Raw genomic sequence first — 24515 nt, 5'->3', positions numbered from 1 at the left:
TTCCCAGTCCACAAATTTTATTTCTATGGCCAAAATAACTTTCAGTATAAGACAGAATGGATATGATACTGATTCCAGAATGAAAAGAATTATAGGGAAGAATGTATATTGTTAGTAGGTTTCGAGTTGATTTATAGGGGATCCATGTTTCTGCAAAAAAAAGAAAATAAGCACAGAAAAAAAAAAAAAAAAAAAAAAAAAAAAAAAAAAAAAAAAAAAAAAAAAAAAAAAAAGAGGGCTGAGGACTTCTGCTCTACTTGTTTCTGCAATAGGCACTCTTTTTACATGTCCAAGTCCTGTTTTTATGGTTTTGACACAGCCCACTCCATCGGGGCTGAGTGGATGCTTTCAATTAGCAAGTGTGGCCACCTACTGGGGAAAAAACAAGGTAAAAATAAATCAGCAAAGCACAGAATGTATAAAAATAATACCACCTTGAGCACAGGTAGAGAGCCATCTAGAAATACAACAAACACAAGGACAAAAATTCGATTTCCTGAATTTTATCCTGGGTTAAAAAAGTCCCAGTTTTCCAATGTAAAAATTACCTTCTAATTTTTACATGACTGTACTTTGTTCTCCCTCTCTATAAATAGTTCTCCCTTCTCACAACTTTACTAGATAGAAATTACACTTTACAAATGAATGGATCACAAGGCAAGACATAACCAATAATTTTATTTATTAAACTACCAAAAAATTATTATTTTGCAGGAACACTCTTAAACTTCAAGGAACAACAAATATGATTGAAATATGAAAAGAACTGAACACATGAACACTTCAAAAGAGCTTCTTTAGTTCTCAAGTGGACATGGAGGTTCCATATTAGGGATGTGGTGCAGCTACATCTACAGCAGAAAAACACATAACTTCTTTTGAAAAAGGGCACCAGCATTGACACAGCTAGATCATAGTTGATGCTATACATGATGAGGTTTGCCTGGAGAAGACCAAAAAACATTTGTACATGCTGGAAGTTCATGGCAAATACTGACAAGTACTGTTGGCGACTTGGACAGCCAGAGCAGATAATTAGACAGCAGCGGCTGCCTGAGCCTCTCACCTTCCGTTTGTAGGAAAATAATTTAGTTTTGATTTAGCATCATTCATTTAAAGTCCTTACCAGACAAATGTTAGAGCAGAGAATAAAATGGTAACACCTGGTAATGCTTGATTAATTACTATTAAGGTCTGTATATTTATCTAAAATTGGTTTTGCCATTGAAGGACTATGGAGAATGGAGCAGGATGTGAATAAACTGAGATGTTTTGCTGGGAAGAAGGGGATAGTTTGCTAAATGTCATCTGAGAGTAGAAGTCTTTGTAAGAACTGAGAGTCTGTTAAACAGCGGCGAAACTTGTTTAGTCTTACCCGTGGTGCTTTTCTGAAATAATCCATGTCTGTTTCTAAAAGGCAGATTCAGTGGGTTAGATATACGGGGCGTTGGCTCATTTGAGACAAACAGGGAGAGCACTCACGTGTCCGATACATGGGGTAGCGCTGACGGCCTTCTCTCACCCACCGCCGTGCTGTGCGTGGGTGGGGGCTGCAGTTTTCTCCACAGCAACAGCCCCACTATACAATATTTTAATAGCGTGAGACAACGTTTGTGAAAGGGGACGTATTTTTTATTACAGTAATAAAGATTGAAAGTTTGATCGAACTTTTGACCATATAAGACCCCATTTCAACCTCAAGATTCAACCCGCCTGCGTGTAAGCTGATAGATTTTCAAAGATTTAACAATCGGTCTAAGGAATGTACGACCTCTGCGGCTACGCCTTAATTACTTTTCTACATCATGACATTTACGAAAGAGCCCAATGCAATTTATTTCTTGACTTTCGCCGAGGGGTGTGAGATGTAAGGGAGGGTGGCATGTGCTGAGGGCGGTGGAAGGAGCGCGGTGAGGAGAGGAGAGGTGGGCGCTGGTGCGAGCGGATGGCGGAGCGCTGTGAGGGGCAGGACGGGGCACAGGGTGCCAGGGGATGGCGGGGCGCTGTGGGGAGCTGTGAGGGGCACAGGGTGCCAGGGGATGGCGGGGCGCTGTGGGGAGCTGTGAGGGGCACAGGGTGCCAGGGGATGGCGGGGCGCTGTGAGGGGCACAGGGTGCCAGGGGATGGCGGGGCGCTGTGGGGAGCTGTGAGGGGCACAGGGTGCCAGGGGATGGCGGGGCGCTGTGAGGGGCACAGGGTGCCAGGGGATGGCGGGGCGCTGTGGGGAGCTGTGAGGGGCACAGGGTGCCAGGGGATGGCGGGGCGCTGTGGGGAGCTGTGAGGGGCACAGGGTGCCAGGGGATGGCGGGGCGCTGTGAGGGGCACAGGGTGCCAGGGGATGGCGGAGCGCTGTGGGGAGCTGTGAGGGGCACAGGGTGCCAGGGGATGGCGGAGCGCTGTGGGGAGCTGTGGGGAGCGGCGGCCGCCCCGCCCGGCCCGCACGAGCGCTCCCGGCGCCGCCGCCGTTACCGAGCGAGCAGAGGAAGCGGCGGCCATGGCGGAGCAGCCACCGCCGTGCCCTGAAGAGACGGCCCCCGACCGCCCTCCGGAGCTGCCGAACGTGAGTGCCTTCGCCTGAGGGGTCCCACCGATGCCACGGAGCTGTCTCCCCGGTCTCCGTGCCTTTCTGGGGCGGAGTGTCGCTGAGGGAAGGGGCTGGAAGAGCGGCGGCGTGTGGGAGGGGAAGGCGCATCTCCCTGCGAGCCCCCTCTCAGCCAGAAATGGATGTGGTTCCTTCCCCGTCAAAACGGGGACAGCTAGACAACGTCCCGTGCATAGTGTCAGATCCCAGTTCGACTAATTGTGTGTGTTATTACAATCAGTGTTCTTATGCGTTGTTTTTTGATTGTATTGTTTAGGCTGGAAAGTCGCGTCCCGCGCGCAACACGGTTGCGAGTTGTCTCGAGGTGTTACCCAGGGTGAGTTGGTTTTATATAGGCTCCTGGTTTTTTTCCTTTGCTTTTGAAACTACCATTTATTTCACTGCTGTTTTTTTTTCACATGGAATTATTGAGACTAGCTGGCGGGATTGGAAAACACTTCTGGCAGTTCGTTTTCATTCCACGTGTTTTACAAAAGTCACCGTGCTTGCTTAGTTGGGACTAAATGGAATTGTTTTAGACAGTTTTTCCCTCTGGTAATGCGATTAGAATAATTATTGGGACATATTATTACTTCTGATGGAGGTTCTTCTGTAGAAGGATGCCTGCCAGAATTGTGATTCCCACTGGCGCTTCCCCATGGCCCTGAAGAGTCAGAGGTTACTGAGAGACAAGTGGATCCTGTAAATAGCAGGTCACCCTTTAAGTGACGACTAAAAAACCTACAACACTGTGGTTTAAATAATCTCCAAAATCGCTTCACTGATGGTGGAATTGCTGTGAATTAGGTTAAAGGTCTCTGAAATTTGTAAGTGTAACATCGAGTTTTCATTCAGAACCTGTGAAGTAGCTGTTACCCAAATTAGAAGGGAAAAAAAAAAAAAAAAAAAAAAAAAAAAAAAAAAAAAAAAAAAAGGGGGGGGGGAAGGGAAGCATTGAAACTTAGCAATGCTGGTTTGATAAAATTTAGTCTGGATTATTTTGACCTTATGCTTGCAGTATCAGCATCTGCAGGGTCATATGCATGTACTAGAGCCCTAAAGCATCCTCATGTTTTGTTCTAATATCCGGAATGACACAAATGTCTGCAGTATATTTTCTCTTCATTAACGTTTTGCGAATGCCTGGCGTAAACTTGGTTTTGCTTTGCCTTATGTATAGCCTGCTACTCCGACCGTTGTACGAAAGTTTCGAAATACAACAGATCCAGCTCCTGGTGCTAAAATAATATTCTATGGTAGAGCAGATGATCCTGATGTTGCAACTGACTTGACACATGGCATAAAGTCCAGCTCCAAACTCACTGTAAGAATGTGACTCATTTACTCTTGTTTAAGAATGCAACTCTTAAGAGTGTTCTTAATGAAAGCCACTTATTTCCTCATAGTCAGGGATAAAGGTACATAGCTGAGTGATTTGTACTGCAGCATTTCACAGCTGCTGTGAATTACCTGAGTTCTGAGGTCAAATCATAGGACTTATATAGCATTATTGAAACTGAAAACATTTGAAGTTCAGTGACTGTTATCAGTGGTGTAACTTTTGTAGTGACTCCTGGATTATTAAATTTATTTCAAGATTTAAGGTAATGAACAGTTTTCTACCTAATAATTTTGCTGCTTGCTTTTTCCAAGTTACAGAGATAAAAACAGTTAAGCTCCTCACAAAAGAGCCGTTATCTGAGAATATGGTTAGTTTGGTGTAATTATTCTGTATGCTTTCTTACCTTTGGCTTGAAACTTGATTTTTTTAGCTAAAAACCGATGGTTTGGATGTGTCAGACTATTTTGTGTGTATTCTTTAGAAATTATCTTTGTAATCTGTAATCAAACAACTGAAGAGATCATTGGTAGTTTTATCACACAGTTAGTGTTCCTATCTCTAAAAATAGCAGTAGTGTTAGTAAAGTGTATTTTTATGGAGGAAGTAAGTCCTAGTATTAACAGATGTTGAGTAGGACATTTATTAGGCATATCCAAAATGAAAGAGAGTGAGGTTTTGGTGTCCTTCCTTAGAAGCTTTTTGTTGAATGGATTGATCTGTACTGGATCTGTACTGGATTCATCTGTACTGTCACCTGAAGACTTTACATTAATAATTAAATATTATCTGTAGGAAGCGTTGGAAGCCTAGTCAATTTGCTGAGCATGGGTTTGGATCAATTATATTTGCTACTACTTTTTTCGATATTTCTTTATATAATATTCAATAGGAGTCTAATAATAAATCTTCTTTAAAATCCCCATTGCTTTAATGGATAGCCTGAAAAATCAAATCACTTTTGTTTTGGTAACATTATAATTTGACTAGAGTTTCTATTATGTGCTAAGAAAAGAAAGACTGCAGTCACAAGATGTATGTATTAACAAGTGGAAAAACTAGCATAAAATAAAAATATCTCACAATGAGTATTTTATGTAGCTGGAAATCTAGCATAGCATTAGTTGTTAATGGTCTTCTCTCAAGATGAAGTTTTGGTTTCCAAGTCAGTGGATAGAATTACGTCAGTGTAACTGTGGAAGATCTCATTAGAGCGCTTATGAGCAGACTTGTTTTATGTGGGTAGTCATAGTGGCGTGTGAGTGATTGAAGTTTATTGGTTTTCCTGCCTCTGGTGTTGTTTGTGTTGTCTTCAGGTAGCTTCATTGATAAGTCCAGTTGTTAAAAGTGAATTTCAAAAAAAGATGCAAGACATGAAAGAAGCGATTTACTCCAGTAATCGAGAAGCACCTTTGGGTAGATCACATGATCAATCTTCTAAGTTACCCGAGGGCTTGGATATAATTAATACTAGATTTGGAATAAAAGTCTTCAAAGGTAGGAAAATGTGCCAATAAAACATATTTCCTGTAAAAACAATATAATCTGCAATTTAGTATCTAGCACATGCTCTATGATTCCAACAACTTCATTTTAAGAGAAGAGTTATTATGTAACAGTTACTTAAAGGCCTAAAATTTTTTGAGTTACGATGAAGAAACAAGCAATGAGAACATATGGTAACTAGCAGGGCTTTTGTCTCTCTTCCTCACCTGTCTTTATAGATTTCCTGGGAGAGCTGTTTAGGTAGCTGTCAACTTACCTTCCTTTTCACGGCAACTGTTAATAGGTGTCATGGAAGAAACTTCCTTGGCGTGTATCTTTCCTCCATAGATTGGAGGAAATCACATCTGTGTTGCTTAGCTTTCTTGCAAAGGTAATTTTCATCTGGGTTTCTGTAATTCTCTCCCTAGTCCCATGACACTATGTTATTAGATTGAATATAGATTGATTAGAAATGTGGTAAAAAGTGTCATCCTTCTGCAGTATTAGCAACTTCTCCAACAAGGCATTGTTTACAGTTAAGAATGAACCAAACAAGACATCCATGCCCCTTAGCTCCCCCAACCATACATTCTTTACTTGTTTCCAGATTTAACAGCTGGAGAGGTTGTAAACCCACCAAAAGCCTTTGAGGAAGTGAATAAAGAAGCAAGAGAAGGACATGATTTGTATGTTCTGTCACATGACGATTATGATGTGGGTAAGTTAAAAAGTTGGTAAGAAACCACATTAAAAAGTTCCTCTATGTGTGTTCAGTGCATACTGTACGCTGTTTTTGAGATGTAAACTATTAACTTTAACCACTGTATTAATATGATATAAATTATTTAAAAATCATGTGAAAAAAAATGCAGCTGAGACAGCATGATCTCAGTTTCTAGAACTGTCAGTTGCTTCAGGGTGGGCATTTAAAAAAGTGTAAGAACTTCATGAAGGAGTTGGAAGCCTGATTTCCTTTGGGTGCTGTTTAAAAAGCAAAATATTTCTAGGAAACTAGAAACAATGCCTTGGTTGCTTACTGAGCTAGGCATTGGCTTGGCTTGCCACTGAAAGCGATCTCAGATTCGAAGTCACAGGCTGTGACCCCAACCCACTCCAGTACTTTCTCCTCTAGTTCCTCTCTTTCATCAGGATCTAAACAGAATTTCAGAGCAGACAGACCTTCTGATGAGGAGCTTAAGCTCTGGTTGCAAAGGATTTCAGCTGCTCTCTGGAATGAGATTCCTTAGCCTACAGCATCCTCCCTGTGGGTCTGTGGGCTGTGCCTGCACTGCTTCAGCCCCTGGGGGCTGTACCTGTGTGATGTGGTCTGCTCAGGGATGGTTACCCTTTATTTCACAGGTCTGTGCAGGAGCAGAGTGACAAATAGCCCTCTAAAATGCAGTACATTTATTTTTTTGCAGCCACTTCTATTTTTCCTAGTTCCAGGACTTTCACTTTGACCGAGAATGTAAATTTTATGTGGAGAGTGTTACATAGAAGTGGAATTATAGTATTTTGTTGTCTCACTGAGGAAATTTTACTGTAAATAGTATTGGTATAAACTGGCCCAAACTGTAACTTTATCCTCTCTTTCCCTGCCTTTCTTGGGTGCTTTAGTGGAATTATTCATCATCTGTTTCTGTCTCTTTTGTAACTTCCATCAACCAGATCATGGACAGGCCAAGTCAGAAACAGACTGACAGAAAAAAAGCCAGCTCTGTGCCTCAGCAAGAGTGTAAGAATTCCATGCTGCCATACAGTCATATGGAGCCCTTATTAGAAAACATGCAGTGAATAATATTTTTGAAACTTCTAATTATCATTCTTTTTAAAAGGTGATTGCAAAGACCTTGGTGAAAAAGAATGACAGTTTTGTTGTGTGATAAAAAGACATAGCAAGAGTATATCTGAAAATGCAGCATGTGAAAAAAAATTTTTTTTGCAATTTTTTAAAAACAGTGAACCAAATGGTACACATTTCTGCCCAGGTGTACGTATTATAAAGTAATTTGTTTGCATGACCTTCAGCACTTAGGCTACATGCTTTCATTTATTCTGTTGGGCTTGTCTTTAATCAGACATAAAAGAACATCTGACTGAAGCAGTTTTTGCTTTTTATTTTGTCTTCACTTTTGAAAACGAGATTGTCCCTAACTTCTCAATACAATATCATTAACTGAACAGGTTTCTTAGTTATTTGCCTTTATTTCTTCATTGTTTTGTCTTAAGAATAAAGATACTGGGTACATTTTTCTTCCTTAGGTGTCTTACACAGGTTGAAATGCCTGCTTTTTCTGCAGGAGAACCAGTCAATAGGAAGTATAATTCACACTTTGACAAGTCTTTTGTTTACGGGATGGAAACCCCTCACTATGAAGATGGGCGAAATACAGCCAACACCTTAAATTGGGTCTTGGACCTGGATTCGTAAGTTCCAATGAATCAAGTAGTTAATTCATGGGATGAATTATCTGGAAGAATGGGTCTTCATATTTGAATAGAATTGTACATCTCACAATCCTATCCTTAGCTGTATTGAACTGAGTAGAAGATGAAGCATGTGATTTTCAGAACAGTTTATCCAAATAACTTTTGCCATGTAACAGCACTTAGCACGTCTTAAGCATTATGTAAAGCCCTTTGACTTTAAGTAGCAAGGTATTTTAATTAATGAGTTGAGAGGAGTTGCTGTTTTCTTTTAATGTGTAATAATATTTTAAAATACTATTGAAAAACTCTTGAATATTTTTAAACAAATATGTGCAGGAGTTATTTTTGTAATTTGTAGGAAGAGAGCACCACACCTTGTATCAAAACGAAGTGATGATTTTAAGAAAAAATACCAGCCTCTGGTTGGAAAAGTTTTTGATCCGTAAGTAAGCAAAGATAACTTCTGTTATGAATAGATGAAGCACAAAATTCACTCACTTTTGCCATTTCTCCAATATCTTTTCATGTCTTGGGTAAAAAATAACTGTGTGCCTAATTCTTCCAATGAAGCAGTCATTTAACAGAAAGGACCTTCTACCTGCTCTAATTAGGCTGATAAGTACACAAGTTACTAACCAGGGCTGTACTGTGTCCATGTAGTGAAGCTAGATCTTACTGTTTAAGTGGTCTGTATCTGACAAGCACTCTTAAGATGTTTTTTGCCCCTGTTTTTTGCAATTGGGAAGGTTTGAAAGGACTGAAACATCTCACCTAATGCTTTGGGATTGATTTGACCATTTTGCTTACTCTGACACTATTTTGAGCCTTCTTTGTTACATCATCTGTAATCTCACTTTATTACTTCCATGGAAAAGGACATGGAACTAAACGGTGTTATTACCTAGCAGTATTTACCAATCTCTGTTGAATCATTAGAATGACTGACATTTATGAAGCAATCTGGGACAGTTTTGTAATTTTACACAACAGCGCTTAAGAAGCACCATGGAAGTCATAAGGTACAGTGGGGTTAGGATCCACGTGTGCTGCAAATCTGAATGTATCCAAAGGCTGTCTTTGCAGATGCTCTAGATTTCTGCAAAAATATGTCTGAAAGTTTACTAACAGCATCATTGACTTTGGTAGCAAAAGTTAGTTTTAGACTCAAGATCCCAGGCTTAAGCTGATCTGGAGAAGTGTTCTCATAGGTACATGTGAGAAGTGACATGAGTCAGTTTCTCCTCTCCCTGTTGCTGTGTCCGCTTACTGTGAGATAGATTTGGAGCATGAGCCATATGAAACAGTGTGATCAGTCAGGGGTGGGTTGCAGTGCAGGGTGGAAACTAGCACTAATATTACAAGACAGATACAGGCTAACTTAATCTTTTTTAGTGAATTTTATACCATCCACATCCTGTGTGTGATATGAAAATGATAAAAGTATACAGTTGTTTTTAGATCATGGTGTTTCCATTTCTGTGTGTTGGTTTTTGTTTGTTTTGTGCTTTAGAGCAAAGCACTGATTATATTTTCAATTCTGATGGGGGTTTTTGATTCAGATAAGGGTTTCAATTATTTAATTAATAAAAATAAAATAAGCATCACATCTTTTTGAAATTAACAAGGCAAAGAGTTCTTTAATGTCACCAACAGAATCTTAATTTTTGGTAAATACAACTGGGCCAAGTTTTCCACATGGATATGGGTTTGGTTGCTTGTTTTGGTAGACACAAAATTGCATGTGGAAAGGCAGAGATGTGATTCAATTTTTTCAATTTAGCTGAAAGTAATTTATTTCAGACATTTCAGTTGTAGATTTTATCTAAATATTCTTGACTAGAAGGACATTTCTCACACATTTCTATAATTTTCTTTGAAAAAATGGCCTAGAATTTTTTTTTTCCTTTTCATGAGCATAAATGATCAAAAAGTTAATATTTACATTTGGCTTTCTGACATTATAAACAATGAATGCGACATTACAAACAGCTTTCTAAAGGGATGCTTTTCTGGAATGGCAACGTTGAAACAAAGTCATGATAACCAAATTTCAGGTGAACTGCTTCAGGTAAATCATCCCTATTATATAATCACTTTTTTTTTAATAGTAGCTGAAGTTTTATTTTGGCTATTAATAAACTGTTTGACAATTAACAACAACAAAAAAATGTCCTTATTGACAGTATAGCAGAAACTATGAATGTTCCCCCAGACCATACATTTGGATTGGTGATCCCTCCAGATGAATATGGTAAGTTCGAGGGCAGAATAAAATCTTACCTTGCTAATGAAACTCTACTGAAGTAACAACTGTTGGTTGTATATACAGTTCTTCTAAAATTTTAAGAGGCAAGGTACAAAAATTTATCGACAGTAAATTTTTTAAATGAAAATTTGAGTGATTGAAGTTGCTAGGGGGAAAAAGTAAATGTCAAATATGAAGGAACTTTAGGTTTGGGATTATCATGCTGGCATTTTTTTTCTTTTTTAAAGCCTTTGTATCTGAGTGTAACAAAATAGAAAATGGCAAAAACCCCTTATTGACATCAAAGTGATAAATTAAAATGGCTGTTTATATTGTCATGCATCTTCCCTCTCAATGATTTCTCAAGCACTTCTCTAAAAACAGTAAAAATAGCAAGCAATAAATAGGAATAAGTTTTTGAAGGTTGCAAGGATACAGTAAGCAGAGTAAAAATAAAAACTCTATTAATTTTCAACATGACAAAATTTTAAAAGCTAGTCAACTCAAATAGTCAGTGTTGGGATTGATGATGTTTTAACATTATGTTTAATAAATAGGGAATACAGTCAATAATTGGGAAGCAAAAAAATGAAGTGGATCAAAGTCATCCAGTTAATCTGGGCCAGAGAAAGCCTGTTCAAAGAGTCTATAAGCTTTTACACGTTTTACCATGTAGTATAATAAAATTCATGCTGCAAGGAAGAGCAGAAGGAACTGAACAAAAGAATTCATAATTAACAAGTAGAAAATAATGCTTGTACACTGCTCTTAGAGAGGGATTAGGTGAGCTACTTATGTTTGTTACTGAACTCTGAACTTCTTGCACTCTAGAAAGTGACTTGGTGTCTTGGGGATTGGGATTAAGATTGTAGCTCGGTGTGCTAAAGTGTTTAAAAATACTAATAAAGTTAGGGTACATAGAAAATGGGAAGAGTAACACAAAAATTGTCTTTCTAGAAACCAGTGATTTGTAATTATCCGAACTACTAAATTGGCTCTCATAAGTACCTGAAACATGACAGACTGGAAGTGGTAGATGAATTATATATATTCTTTTTTGCTCAATTATATGGACATTGAGTAACAACTACTGCTTTTAGAAGTTTTTAGAAGCAGTGGAAAGATTTGTGAAGCTGCATAATGATGTTCCAAATTTTTTGATATTAACTGTGTGTGAGTAGAGAAATAATGATATGGACCATTTGATCTTGTATGAAATGATTCTTGATTAAATGGCTGTATCAGCTGTTCAGCAATGCTGAAAATCATCTTGAAATTGAAATTCTCCTTTTCATTATGAATGCAGGCTCTTTATTGTGTTTTTGTTTGTTTGTTTGTTAATCAATGTCTGTTTACTGTATATGCACAACTAATTGAGGAATTGTTCGTTTTTATGGACGTTCATGATCTCCTTCACATCCGTGTTCCATGTGAGTTCCTCCGGGGGAAGGATAGAGTTATCTTGATTGCAGTTCGACAAAGTCTGAAGAAAGCTAACTATGAGAATTTTGATGTGTTACTAGAAGCATTAAAACATTTTGATAAGGTTAGTGCTCTGAAAAGGTATAAATGTAAAGGAATGTGTGACATTAGTGCTCCTGTGCTGTAGAGATACAGACATGGAGCAAGCAAAGCAAGGTAAATATGGATTAAGACCATAATTGTGAAGATAAATTCCTAGTTACTGTTATGTTTCATCTACTGTGATATGCTATGAAATTAGACACAGTAGTATTTGAAGCTTTTCATAGTATTATTTGGAATATCCAAGTTGGAGGGAACAAGGGACACACAAGCAGGAGTAATCTTAACCATTTTTGGACTTCAAAATCTGGCATTTCTTTGTAAAGGTAAAACAGTGAAAGGGATTATGTCCACATATTCTTTCGAGCTGTACTTTTTGACTGAGTTGCCAAACATCAGAATTTCAGATATTTTCTTTTTCTCTCTCTGGAAAAAAAAATTAAATGACATTTCATATGTAACGTTAATTGTAATGCATACAGAATGATCGATGTCTTACTTTTAAATACCTCTCAGCTTTTTCTCAACATTTGTGATTAGATTGTAGTTTTGTCACCATAGCCTATCATACTTTTACTCTCACTTCATTGTATTACTTAAGTTGAAAATTACTTTTTGACACTTTTCTATTCAGATTTCTAATTTCTAAAATACTTATAGTTTATTTTTATATCAGGGTTTATTATCAGCAATATTACTCTTCTTGAAATGGTGTGTTTGATGCTATTTATATATATGTATCTGCACATATATCTGTATAAACATGTGTACGCGTTTCTTTTGGTGAAGTTACTTTATGATGGCTGTTAGAGAATCATAGGATATAAAAACTGTTTTATTTTCATTGTAATAGAATGGTGATGGAATAATACACAAGGACAACCTACGAAGGATCTTTTTTCAGCTGAATGTGAATCTAGATGATGAGCTCCTGGATGCCTTATTTGACTGCTGTGATTTGGATAAGGATGGTCTGATTAATTACCGAGACTTTGCAAACTTTCTGAACTGGAAAGATAAAATAGGAGTTAAAGAGTTTGAAGAAAAAATAATTAGAAAAGGTAGATGCCGTAATACTGGGAAATTGTGGGGATGATCTTGTTCTTGGAATAGCTGTTGAAAGGACATTGCTGTTGTAAACTAGGTGGTCCTTTTGAAGGGTAGAATTTAGAGAGTGATTTAACTACCCGCAGAGTCTCAGGTACAGATGTATTTCAGAATTGTGGAGTTCTGTGTTGCACACTGAGATTTTCACTAGGAAGTTTCCTTAATAATACAGATCAACAGAAAGTAAAACATCTCCTAGAAGCATTATCAGAAATGTAGATGAATTATGTTACATCCTTTACAGTTCTTCAAGCAAAGTTTTTTGCCTCTTAGTCTACAATGTGTTGATAATATATCTTGGCTGTACCATAACTTTTGTATATAGGGAAAAAATTAGATGCCTATCTTCCCAAGGACACAAAGACAGAGGATGAACCACTGCTGAAACAGGAAGATCTTGATGTCAAAGAACCAGGAAGCTCAGAAAAGATGCCAAAACCACTTACAAGATCAACAGACCATGTATATACAAATTATCAAACAACATCTTCTCAGTATAATGCTGTAGTAGGTGGTATCCCAACATCCTGTAAGTACAGTGGACTGTGCTGCTCACTTCTGAGCAACATTTAAGACAAAATTAAGGAGAAAAGTTAAAAAGTATTGCTACAGGTTCTACTAATGTAAAATAGTGAATTAGTTTATCTAAGCTAATTTTTTTTTAAAGTTTGGCACTTGGAAGTTGGAAGGAATAGTCTATTGAACTAATTGAAATTAATCTAGATGTCTTTGAGAAATTATGCTAGTAATTTTGGGAGAACCATATCTCCTTGGAATCACCTAAAATACTTTCAGCTAGGAATACTAAGTAAGTAACTAAGTACTAGTATATTACTGCAAGATTCCTTGTTTTCACTTCATGACGTAGCTGAAGCCAGGATTTTTAAAAATGTGAAAAAAGATGTGAGGAAGAAAATTGTATTATTTGTTATTGAGCTTACGTCAAGCATCACATTTCTTCTTATTTCATACAAAATACTCTGTCCTCCCTGGCAGTATTTATCCATGCTGCCTGTTGTTTGGTTTTCACAGGTTATCCAGTGTGTGGTGTTCCAACTATTCGTTCAGATGTTCCTGCTCCTCGAATTCGCCGCCTTGCTGACACTACTAATTATGGTGACCAGGGCAATAGTTTTGCAATATTGTTCCCTTCTGTCTTCAGTCAAAAGGGAGTGTATGAAAAAGATCTTTTAAAAAAGAGACGAAAGGCAGAGGTATAGTGAATTTCTTCAGAATATTCTTCCAAGATGATTGTTCTGCTAGCCATGTGGGAGTGGGAAGTCATATTATCAAGTAAACAGGTTGTAAAATTTATTGCCATTGCAACATTGCCATCTTGATTTACATCCATTCAGCTATCTGAAAAATATGTACTCTTCACATTCTAAATTATTCATCAAGATGGTAGATATTAATTTTATTCAGATCCAACCTATTCAAATTTCTGAGCAAGGTCTCAAGAGACATGGTTTAAGAGTAAAGTTAGCCCTGCTTTGATTATGTCATTGATTGAAAGATCTCCAGAGATCTCTTCCAATCTAAGTTATTCTGTGATTCCATGAAATGTCTTAGAAAGCCCCACAAGAAGATTTTTACAGGTGTATAAAAATAATTTCTGTCACAGAGGGATGTTTAGTGGAAAATTTTACCAAGAGCGTCTCTCCTCAGACAAACTTGGCAGGTTTTGCTAATGACAAATTCAGCAAACCACAAAAGCACCGTTAAAGTGCTCTGCTGAGTCACAGTTGTAGGCTTAGTTCAACAAAGGATCTGTACAGTGATGGAGGACATTGTGAGTCACACAGCAATGCTGTGCTGTCTCATAATTCTGAAGATGAAGATGGGACATTAGACTCTAAGGACTTATTTGGGACTCCATTATTTTTCTGATATATCTGCAGCCTCTTACCACTGTTTTCTCACAGACCAGAGTTTCTCTCACATAAATACTAAAACAACTTTGCTGCTTCTTCTTCAGTATTGTTTACCACTTTGTTTTTACATTTGTGTACAATTTATAGTGAAAAAAATATTAAGAGAGAACTTCATTACCTGAAATACAATTTATTAGACAATTGTAATGAAATGTGAAATTCCAATCTAAAATGAGAAAATAAGCCATGGCAGCCTCTTCTTCTCTACTGTTCATTTTATTAAATATTCAGGAGTCATGTTTGAAAGTGGCTCTGGAACTTGAATATATATTTTATAGAAAATAGTGTTGCTAGTTAGGGACTGGGGTAAAAGGTGTGGTGTCATGCTCATCAAACGCCTTGTCAGAATGTTGTGTACATGAGCATTTACCACTTTATTATCTAGCTCTGAAAGCAGGAAATGTGTGCATGCAGCAAATGGCTAACACTAAATGGAATTCACGCTTCATTGAGAAGCCAATGACATCTGCCAATTACATCTGTCAGGCACTAGATAGAACTGTTCTTTGAAGTTATAACATGTCCTGAGATGTCATCCTCTATTGTAGACTATACCAGCTATATAAAATTCAGTGCAGACCCACCTCTGAGTTTATTAAAATACTCTATGTTCATGAAATGGGCTGTTTGGACATTTTATGATTATTGTTTTGATATGTATAATTAATGTTTCAAAAAAATTTCATGGTTAATGAAATTATTATATGATTATATGATATTATTATTAAATGAAAGCCCGAAGTAATTTAATACCGTTTTTGTGTTGTGTGGTCGAAATGAATGCAAATTCTGACTATAAAATAGTTTCATGAGGTGACTCATCTTGTTGCAAAAGAACAAAATAGTTCTTGGGCTTGCTGTTTTCTTCTCTGAAATTCTCTCCAATCTATTGATGAGAATAGAAGTTATGTAACTGAGGAATAGTGAGTAATTTGTATGCAGCATGATCCTGTTGATCATAGGTAAGAGTGAGTTTTATACTTTCTGCACATAATAGTCTGTGGTTTGGTCAGTGAGCATTGTACAGCAGTTCACGAGTCAGGACAGAGCTCTCTCTTAACATGGTGAAGCCGAATTATGAGAGCATGTAGTCCTTTATTCATCGTGCAGTGGTGTCTTGTGAAGGAATATTGCTTTTAGTTTAACTTCTGTATTTCAGTAGCTAGTTGAAGACACTGGATCAGATCTGGTTTGTTTTACTCATGGGTAATTATGATTGATTTAACTGAAACATTTAACACCTATGATTAAAGGAACAAAATTCAGTCCCTTTTTTCCTCCTGCAATTTCAGCTTGCACAAACTCTCATAGATTTATTAGCTAAGATGAAGGTGAAGATTTGCTGTACTGGGGATCAGGCCTATATTTATATAAAAGACAGTTTTAGAGAAAGATGATCAACAAGGTTTATTTGACTGTGTTAAAGGTCTTACTTTATCAAAGCATGAGTCAAATCTCCATAGCATAAATATAACACACATATATGCTACAATTGAAGAAGCCAAATGTTTGCTGATAGCAACAGAAGCACAAGGCGCATCAATATTCTTCTAAAGTTACCTTCCTTTAACGAGTCAACAGGTCAGTGTAATGAGGCATGCAACAGGAAGCACCCAAGTGAAAAAATATGGAAAAAATACCTTCTGCTGAGTTATTTTGATATAAAATTATAGCAAGGCCCAAAGTTGATGTGGACCATTTCATTTTAGTCACTTCACCCACTTATCTATACCAGCTGATGACCTTGCGTATAGTACTCTTGCTGTGAGATGCAAATAGTGTAATCTGATTTATGTTGGTAACCGCAGACAGCAAAAATAGAGTGGATAAACAGAACTTTACTTAGGGTTTTAATAAAGCACTTACTTTTCCCTGAGTCTTCTGTATTAAACTTTTTTCCTGGTGTTGAAGTAGTGCATCAACATTACTGTATTAATTACAGACAATTTTGTACAGCTTTCATTGCAATAAGATTCAGATATACTTAAGTAGGAACTTCTTTTATTAAGGATGCAGGATGTGGTCTGTAGTTTTAATTTAAGAGTGGAAAAATATTCTTTGGCAAATAGAGATTGCTAAATATGTAAAAGCCAGGCTTTATAGTTTAACAAAATGCTGACTAGAATTACATGAATTGTATTATTTTTTATTATTTTTGTAGATTAAACAAGTTCTCCACAATATTGGCATGAATGTTGCAGATGAAAGGTTTGAAGAAATATGGAAGCAAGTGTGTACAAAACATGAGATAAAAGAGCTTTGTGATTGTGAAGAAAGTATGTGGAACATACTGAATAAGATACATGAATCACGCATAGAATTCTAGTCTCTGTTTCTAGTATTTGGGCACTGCTTTTATTTAATATCAGTCAAAATTCTGAGCTGAATAAATAATAAACAATAAATATGTGTATTGTCTTTCTGAGTAGTGGGTTCACCACATATATATGAGTCATTGCAGTTGGTAGGCACTAGTATCTATGCTTGTAAATGTAATATGAATATTTATCTTATATTCCATTTTGCATTTTTTTAATTTCTTTTTTTCTATTACAAATGGAAAGACACTTTAGAAAGCATTAAAGATAAATGTTTCAAATATTCATGGCCTCTCAAAGATTATTACAATATTTTCCCTTTCTTCTCATGTTCCATAATTCTTGTCAACAGAGATCTGATTCTGGCAAAGTATTTGAGATGTTTGCAAGTTCATGTGAGAAAGTACTTTACAGTAAAATAGTAAGGAAGTTGCATAGGTGTGGGATCTAAAGTGTTATCATGAAATAAACTCCATAAAAACCCATGGGTTGAGAAGTGCCAGAAGTGCATGTGCAGTTGTGTGGCAGAGGACTCCTATTCTTTATGCAAACTTATGACTATTACTTAATAGTATTCAGCTTTCACAATGAAGAAAAAACAATGGATACTGAGAACTGTTTATGTAATATACATTATGTAAAAGTGTAGGCTAAGTAGTCTGAAAAGTTTGTGAGGGCTTTCAGAGAACCAGCTGTTCATCAGTGATCAGTGTGGCTTCTTGGGAAGAGGGAGAGTCATTAATGGAGAACACGTCAGGATTATGATACAAATCTCAATATATATAAAGCCCAATAAGAATAAACAATGGAAAGCAAATAATACTAAAACTTGCGAATGTGAGTTGGAATGTTCACTCTTCTACCACATTACTGAACTTCTGTATAAAACAGAAGTTGAAATTGTTGACTATTAACAATGAGAAATATTACTCCTAGACATTGAAATTCAAAAGAAAGATCCTTGCCCAATGTAATCTTGACACACAGGATTTCAAGAACGATGTTACTTTGTCACCTATTAGTGCTTTAAATACCTTACTAAGATTTGGAGAATGTTGCCAGCCAAAAGCATTACTGAGTTTTACAATGAAAGTAAAGGTTCTCTTATGTTAAATACTAGAAATGCAAAAGTAATGCAAGCTTAAAATTTTACTATAACCTTCTCTCATGTTTGTTAAGATTCTTCTTTTGCCTATGTTCTAGGAGCTGGTCACTTACATGTAACTAGCTTGTTACATGAAATCTGCAAGCCAGACCCTTTTGTACATTATTTTTGTAGCATTAACAGTAACTGTCTTACATCAAGTAGAAAGAATTTACTTTCTGGTATCTCCAAGGAGCAGGTGGTGGAAATGCTGCTTGATGAAGCCAGCTTCTTTCCTGCTGTGAATGAACGTTCTGCACTGTTGCTGCCTTGCCTCCCCATCCTTCTGGAACTCTCTGCATGCCCTCAGAAGTGTGCAGGAGGCAGACTGACTGGCCCAAGTTGAATCATGATAGAAAGATAGATGTACAGCTGATTACAATTGAATTTATTATGTTAGAGTTTACCACCTTCAGTGAAATCTTCTAAAGCTTCTTATCTGCTCATTATATGGGAGGGAAAAATCCTTTACCTTTGTTGCAGTGAACTTTCAAAAGCAGTGGAGAGAATTACTTTAGAAAAAACAAAATATTTTTCCTCTTCAATAGAAGATTTTAGATGAAATGTTCAAGCTCACTTCAGGGGAAAATTTAAAAATATTACTGGATCTGTGTATGTGTGCATATATATGTATATGCATGTATATATACATAAGATTTGTTATCTTTGTTCAGCAGCTTGAAATTCTGTGTACCCTATTTTTTTTCAATCTACCATAAAGATACTTGCACCCCTCTACTTTCACTAGAATCTTTTCCTTTGTTAACAAAATGGAATTAATGTTGTTCTTGGTCAGTCTGCTAAATAAGTTCTGAATAAAGAAGACTGATATATCATGGTTTAGTTTTTTGTGAGTATATTTGTAACGACAAACTAAAGATTTTCTTTCAGGTTTGGCTTTGAAATTACTCCTCTGATGCTTTAAAAGACAAATTACTGAAAAAGAGCTGTCAATTCTGCTCGTAGTTGCTTGTTTTTCATCACAATACTTAGTAGGAAATTCCTGAAAGATTTAATCACTGCGAAACAGACAGTGACTTCTCAGGAGTTCCCCAATTCTTTTGCTTCCTTTTGTTAAATGCTTTGTGTACACAGAGTTTTGGTGCAGATTTTTGTGTTTCATGTCTGTTTGACTTCCCAATATGTGAATTCAATGACATGTTTTTAGGCTTTCAAGCTGCGAGTTGTGTTCTGTAATTTTTATAGTTCCCTCGATATATTCCAAATGACAGAAAAGATACGATCTGCTTTCTTCTATATTTCAGTGTGATTCTAGGTATGGAGCTGGTGTAACCAGGACAGCACTCTACCTTGCACTAACCCAGGAGCTGTATCCGAGGTAAAGTTTTTGGGAAGAGATGTGAAAACAACTCAAAAGCCATATGTTTTATGAGTAAATGTATAAATTAAGTGCTTGAGGCAATTTATTCTATAAACAGTTATATTAAAAATCACATGTTCACTGAGGTGCTGGACAAAAGTAATAAACAGAAAATTGTAGCAAACATAAATATTTTGTTAAAATTTGGTGAGTTTTAGACATTTTGTGTCAAATTTTCTTAATGAAATTTTTATAAAAATAGGCCCTGGATAAAAGACACACACATTCAGATACTTGTGCATTATTTCTCCATTAATCTCTGTTTCACTGTGATAAGTATTCCAAAGAATAATGTATTTAATAATGATTCATTTGTAATTGGTTCTGTCAAATTAACAAAGTTCATTTTAGAGCTGATGTATCGGTTTCCAGGAGCAGAGCAGGGAGCTCTTCCTATTACAGTGACAGAGGCCAGTGGTTGCTACTCCTCAAAAACCATGACAGGGAAACTGACTTTAAATACCTAAAGATGCCTATAAATGATTGAAGATTTGAATGTGCAAAATTATTTTTCATTCATTCTGTATTTCTGGCTCTTTACTTTTGGAATGTGAATATCAGCATATATAAGAAAGTGAATATGAATGTACACAGCTAGTGTGACTTATTTGGCAGTAACTTGGGCTGAGGAAAGCAGATGTTGGACTCAATTATTCTGTTATTATTACTGCTATTATTTCAGTTCTCTAATGAAAAAAAAAACCAAAAACCATCTGTGCAATAGCTTTTGTCTGAGATGCTGGAATATCCAGCCCACTGTCTTCCATAGAAATATATGTACAAATAAATGTAGATTCCTTGGTATTATTACTGGATAACATTAGTGTATCTGTCTTAAAAAGATTTAGTATTTTTGTTCTGTACATCAAGAACTACTGGTTTTCAGTGATTTATCTGACCAAGTAAATTTCCTAGTCCTTGTACTCATTCCTTGAAGTAAATGGCCAGTTGTGTTTGTTTATTTGATTTGGTTTCTAAACAGCTCTATATAATTATCTGTGTGCTAAATAATAGAATGTTAATAATCTTTTATACAAAGAAGAGTACTTCAAATGGATGTCTAAGCAGAAAAGGTTCTGGGGAAAAGTGCCTAGAAAGATGATTAAAGTCTTTGTGTTGCCAACAGATAGGAACAAGTATGATGTTTTTGGAATGACTTAAACAGCCTAATTAGTTGATGTTTGCCATTAGGATTAATTTCTTTTATTTGCATTTGACACTCTGTCACGGAGCACCATCTGCATGCGTGGCTTCACCTTGCTGAGTGGCCAGAGTGCTTCTCTAACAGCTAGGTACAAGTTTAGGCATGCCAGAGAAACACTAAATGCTACCATGCTTGAGTAGTTCCAGTAGGATCTGTATTTCTTTACTACTCTTTAATACCCTACTAATTTTGAAGATGCCAGCATAGATTATGCAAACCTGTAGGAAAGATTTTGGAATCTTTGATCAGAACTAATCTGTAAGGGGAAAGGTAGTTAAAACAGTTGCCACTATACTCTGATTTCCTAAGACAGCTTCTTGCTGATTTCTGCCAGATGTGTGTGGCTTCTCTGAGACCTGGAAGATGTAGATAACTTGTGCATCATGGGTTCACATTTTTACTTCCAAATGTGGAAATTTATATTCCTGGCGATACAGGTATGCATAGCTGTGTTCTGAGATGATATCCTAAGAGAGGAAGCGTTATTTTCTGTAATAAAACTAAAGAGTAAATGTGCTGTATTCTGTGTGTTTTCAAAGCTCACTCCTCATTCCAGGGCCTAGATGAAGATGGCAAAACTAAGACTTTATCTGAAAGAAAAGAGAACCTGAATACCACTGACAGGTTTTAGTCATGCCTTTTGTTAAGGCTCTCTTCCACTAGTAATAAGGATCATATGTTCTGTATCCTTAAAAAAAAAAAAAATAATCCTGTGTGTGGTGAATATTCACTAAACAAGGTTCTACCACACAACCATCAAAAGCAGACAGAGAAGCTTAAGAGCGTGTACTTCTAAAAACAGTTTTCCTGTAAGCTTTGACGTTTTCTGCAGGTTCTAGAAACTATCAAGTATTTCTTTGAATCTGGGGTGGAACAAAGGACTGAAATAAGATCAAAGGGTTTTCAAATGGTGCCAGTTAATCACAGGGTGACTTCTTTTCAGGAGTTTTCAACAGGTTTTAAAGACAGACATATACAATCCTATATGACTGCTTTACTATAATTGTGTTCCCCAGTACATGACAAAATTAGAGCTTTTTGCTTGTGAATAATGAATATAACATGACAATGTAATCAGTATCTGCACAGGGCAGCCCAGGGGTTCTAGCTAGCCCAGTGTGCCAACTGACAGTGGCCAAAATCATGTTTATAGAGAAGTAGCCCATCGGGGCAGATGTTACAATGCTTGTTCCAAGCAGTCTAACAGTGCTCCAACTACTTGAGCCTCAAGTGGTTGAAAGGCAGGAAGAACTTTTCTGAGAAGTATTCTTAACATTCAGTGATCTTAAGCACGTTTCTCTTCATGAATTTACCCAGTGTGCCCTTAAAACTTTGGGATGCTCTAGCTTCTGCAACATCTTTTGTCATGGATTTACATAGCTTTAGCAATATATTGAACAGAAAACCTAGCTGCTTCACTTATTTTAAACCTCCTGTCTAAGGTCTTAATATGATGTTAGATGTTCAGTCTATTTGAAGAAACAACAAACAAATCAATATCCAAATGCTGTCAGTGATACAGACGTTTATAGACCTTTGTCACATCCTTCCTAAGTCCTGGCTGGGGACTGCTTGCTTACCTATTGCCTGCATAGAAATGATTCTGAAGTGCTCTCTTGACAGGTTATCTTTTTCTGAGATGTTTCTGATTCTGCAGCACATTTTCTGAGGTACTGTGAACGTGAATTTAATGGTGGCAGACAGGAGCTTTCTCTGTGCTCTCAGTTGATTTCCCTCAGTAATAGTATTAGGAATAGCTACTGTATTTGAAACATGGAAGCAGGGGCAATTTGAAAGGTGTGCAATGATTTTGCACTGAGTCAGAAGTCATTGCTGAGGGCAACAACCATGTAATATATTGTTGTATGCTTGCTGCAAACACAGTTCCCCATGACCTTATTTGCTCTTAGGTACTGAGTCAAGTGGATTTGATTCCAGGTTATGTGTTGCTTGGAGAACAGATTTTGGTTCACTTTATACACCTGGACAGTCTACGTGTTTTCTTGCATAAAATGCTCTGGACGTGTAGGATGGAAGATGAAAGTTAAAATTACACGGCTTTGCTTTAATACTCTGTTGTTGTCCAGTTGCAGTGGGAATGTAGACTAGTTCTATTTCTGTATTTATAGGTCTGATTCCAGGGGATTTATATCAATAAGAAATTATCCCATTTACAATGTTTTGCTCAAAGGACAGTCCTGCTGAAAGCAGGATGGACTAGAACAGCCAATGTTAATGGATTCCAGACTTCTGATCGTTCAATGAGAATGTCTTTTGAAGTCCTTATTTGCACCAATTTTAGAATAGAAAGCATCATAAAGAACTTCTGAGAGAAAAAACAAGTTGGTGATTAATTACCTCATTTGAACCGGGCTTAAATTGCAGTTAAAATAGTAACATGATGAATAGGGGTGTAGGACTGGAGAGGTTTCTGTTTGGTTTGTTTTGGTTTTTTCAGGTCTTCTCTTGTCCTTATTCTACAGGTGAGGAAAAAAAGACTTCTTCTTTTTTTTTTTTTTTTTTTTTTTTTTTTTTTTTTTTTTTTTTGAGAAGTATTGAATGCATCTGTAGCTGTGCAGCCGTCTCCTGAATATAGTAGGCAAGTGTCTCTGTACATGAAGGCACATAATTGTCCTGTTTTTCTTTTCTAATTTAATCACACAGGTAGCTAAATCAAGCCTGGTGTTAAACCACCAGTAAACCCTTATTAAACCACCATCATCCATGTTTAATATTTCCTTACTTAAGAGAGTACACAGTTCACCTCTCAAGTTTCTTTGATGTGAAACTTAATACAAGTAACAGAGATAAGATTGAAACCAAAAGCTTAGATATCATGCCAAGTATTTATCGTTTGAATAATAGCTGTTGTTCTTAAGATTGTCTTTGTTTGGGCTGGGCTTGTTGTTGTTTTGTTATTTTGTATTGCTGGAAACAATATCAGTAGTCTGAGTATGCTGTCACAGAAAGTGCTGGTACTTTGTTACTGACTCATTTTTTGCTTCATTTCCCAGCATTTATTGTGTTTGTCAGCTTTTCTGTTCAGACAATTTACTCTGGGCTTGTGAGATTGACATAGCTGGAACACACAGCCTAATAGTGTTTACAGGTGGTCAGAGATGTGCTAACAATGTTCCAGTATCATGATTATTGGTCTTATTATTTGAGAACAGAAAGAACTGAGAGATTACTCAATAAAATTCTGCATAACAAACATTTGTTCATAAAACTAGGCATGGTTCAGATGAGAGATGAGTGCTTCCCTTTCCACTGCTGCTTCACTGGAGAATTAGGGAAGCAGATTGCCATCCTGGAAAGAGCTTTGCATGAATTGAAGATTTTCTGGCCCTGGGGCTTGAAAGATGTCAAGTGTCATGTCCAATTCTCCCTTTGGTTAACAGTTAACAGAATTGGTGAGGAAAACTGACTCTATTTGGAATGAAAGGAAAAGAAATTAATGTTTTGTATGCTGTCACATGGTTTTTGTGGGTTATTTCCTTTTAAAATGCAAAACCAACCAAATCAAAAAAGAATGTAGGGGAAAAGAGTGGCTCCTTTTTAATTTTCTTCCACTGAACAAGTAGAAAAAACCACAATAAGAAAAAAAAAGGAGAATATTGGGAAATTGGAAATGAGTAATGTATGAAAAGGCAAATTTTTCTATTCAAAAAAGATGTGCATCAAAGGAGTTTGCTTGGTTTTCTTTGATAATAAGAACAAAAGTATGAAAAGACTTTTCAGTCAACTCCATCCATTTCTGCCAAAGAGCCTATATGGAAGAAAGCTGTGATTCCCTAAAGGAAAATTCCTGAGAGGATATTGA

The 24515-nt window shown here is 36.8% G+C and overlaps 2 protein-coding genes across 2 annotated transcripts; one reads left to right on the top strand and one right to left on the bottom strand.

Annotated features, from left to right (window-relative positions):
• Nucleotides 1-1812: 1812 nt before the first annotated feature.
• Nucleotides 1813-2496, bottom strand: LOC136361933 (uncharacterized). The gene has a single exon (XM_066320574.1). It carries the CDS (start codon nt 2494-2496, stop codon nt 1813-1815), a length of 684 nt encoding a protein of 227 aa, XP_066176671.1.
• Nucleotides 2495-17090, top strand: EFHB (EF-hand domain family member B). Its single transcript, XM_066319389.1, has 13 exons — nt 2495-2560; nt 2859-2918; nt 3762-3905; nt 5237-5417; nt 6013-6123; nt 7706-7832; nt 8194-8277; nt 10019-10085; nt 11477-11626; nt 12458-12665; nt 13037-13240; nt 13744-13925; nt 16807-17090. The coding sequence occupies exons 1-13, from the start codon at nt 2495-2497 to the stop codon at nt 16969-16971; spliced, it is 1749 nt and encodes a 582-aa protein (XP_066175486.1). The 3' UTR covers nt 16972-17090.
• The last annotated feature ends 7425 nt before the right edge of the window (nt 17091-24515 follow it).

Source organism: Sylvia atricapilla, chromosome 1 (genome assembly GCF_009819655.1).
Source record: "Sylvia atricapilla isolate bSylAtr1 chromosome 1, bSylAtr1.pri, whole genome shotgun sequence".
In the NCBI taxonomy this organism is placed as follows: Eukaryota; Metazoa; Chordata; class Aves; order Passeriformes; family Sylviidae; genus Sylvia; species Sylvia atricapilla.
This window is presented reverse-complemented; position numbering and strand designations above follow the sequence as displayed.

Coding starts and splice junctions, on each gene's coding strand:
- LOC136361933 (XM_066320574.1), bottom strand. CDS start 2,496: ATGGCCGCCGCTTCCTCTGCTCGCTCGGTAACGGCGGCGGCGCCGGGA.
- EFHB (XM_066319389.1), top strand. CDS start 2,495: ATGGCGGAGCAGCCACCGCCGTGCCCTGAAGAGACGGCCCCCGACCGC. Junction 8,278..10,018: donor GTTGGAAAAGTTTTTGATCC/GTAAGTAAGCAA, acceptor CCTTATTGACAG/TATAGCAGAAACTATGAATG. Junction 12,666..13,036: donor AGAAAAAATAATTAGAAAAG/GTAGATGCCGTA, acceptor TTTTGTATATAG/GGAAAAAATTAGATGCCTAT.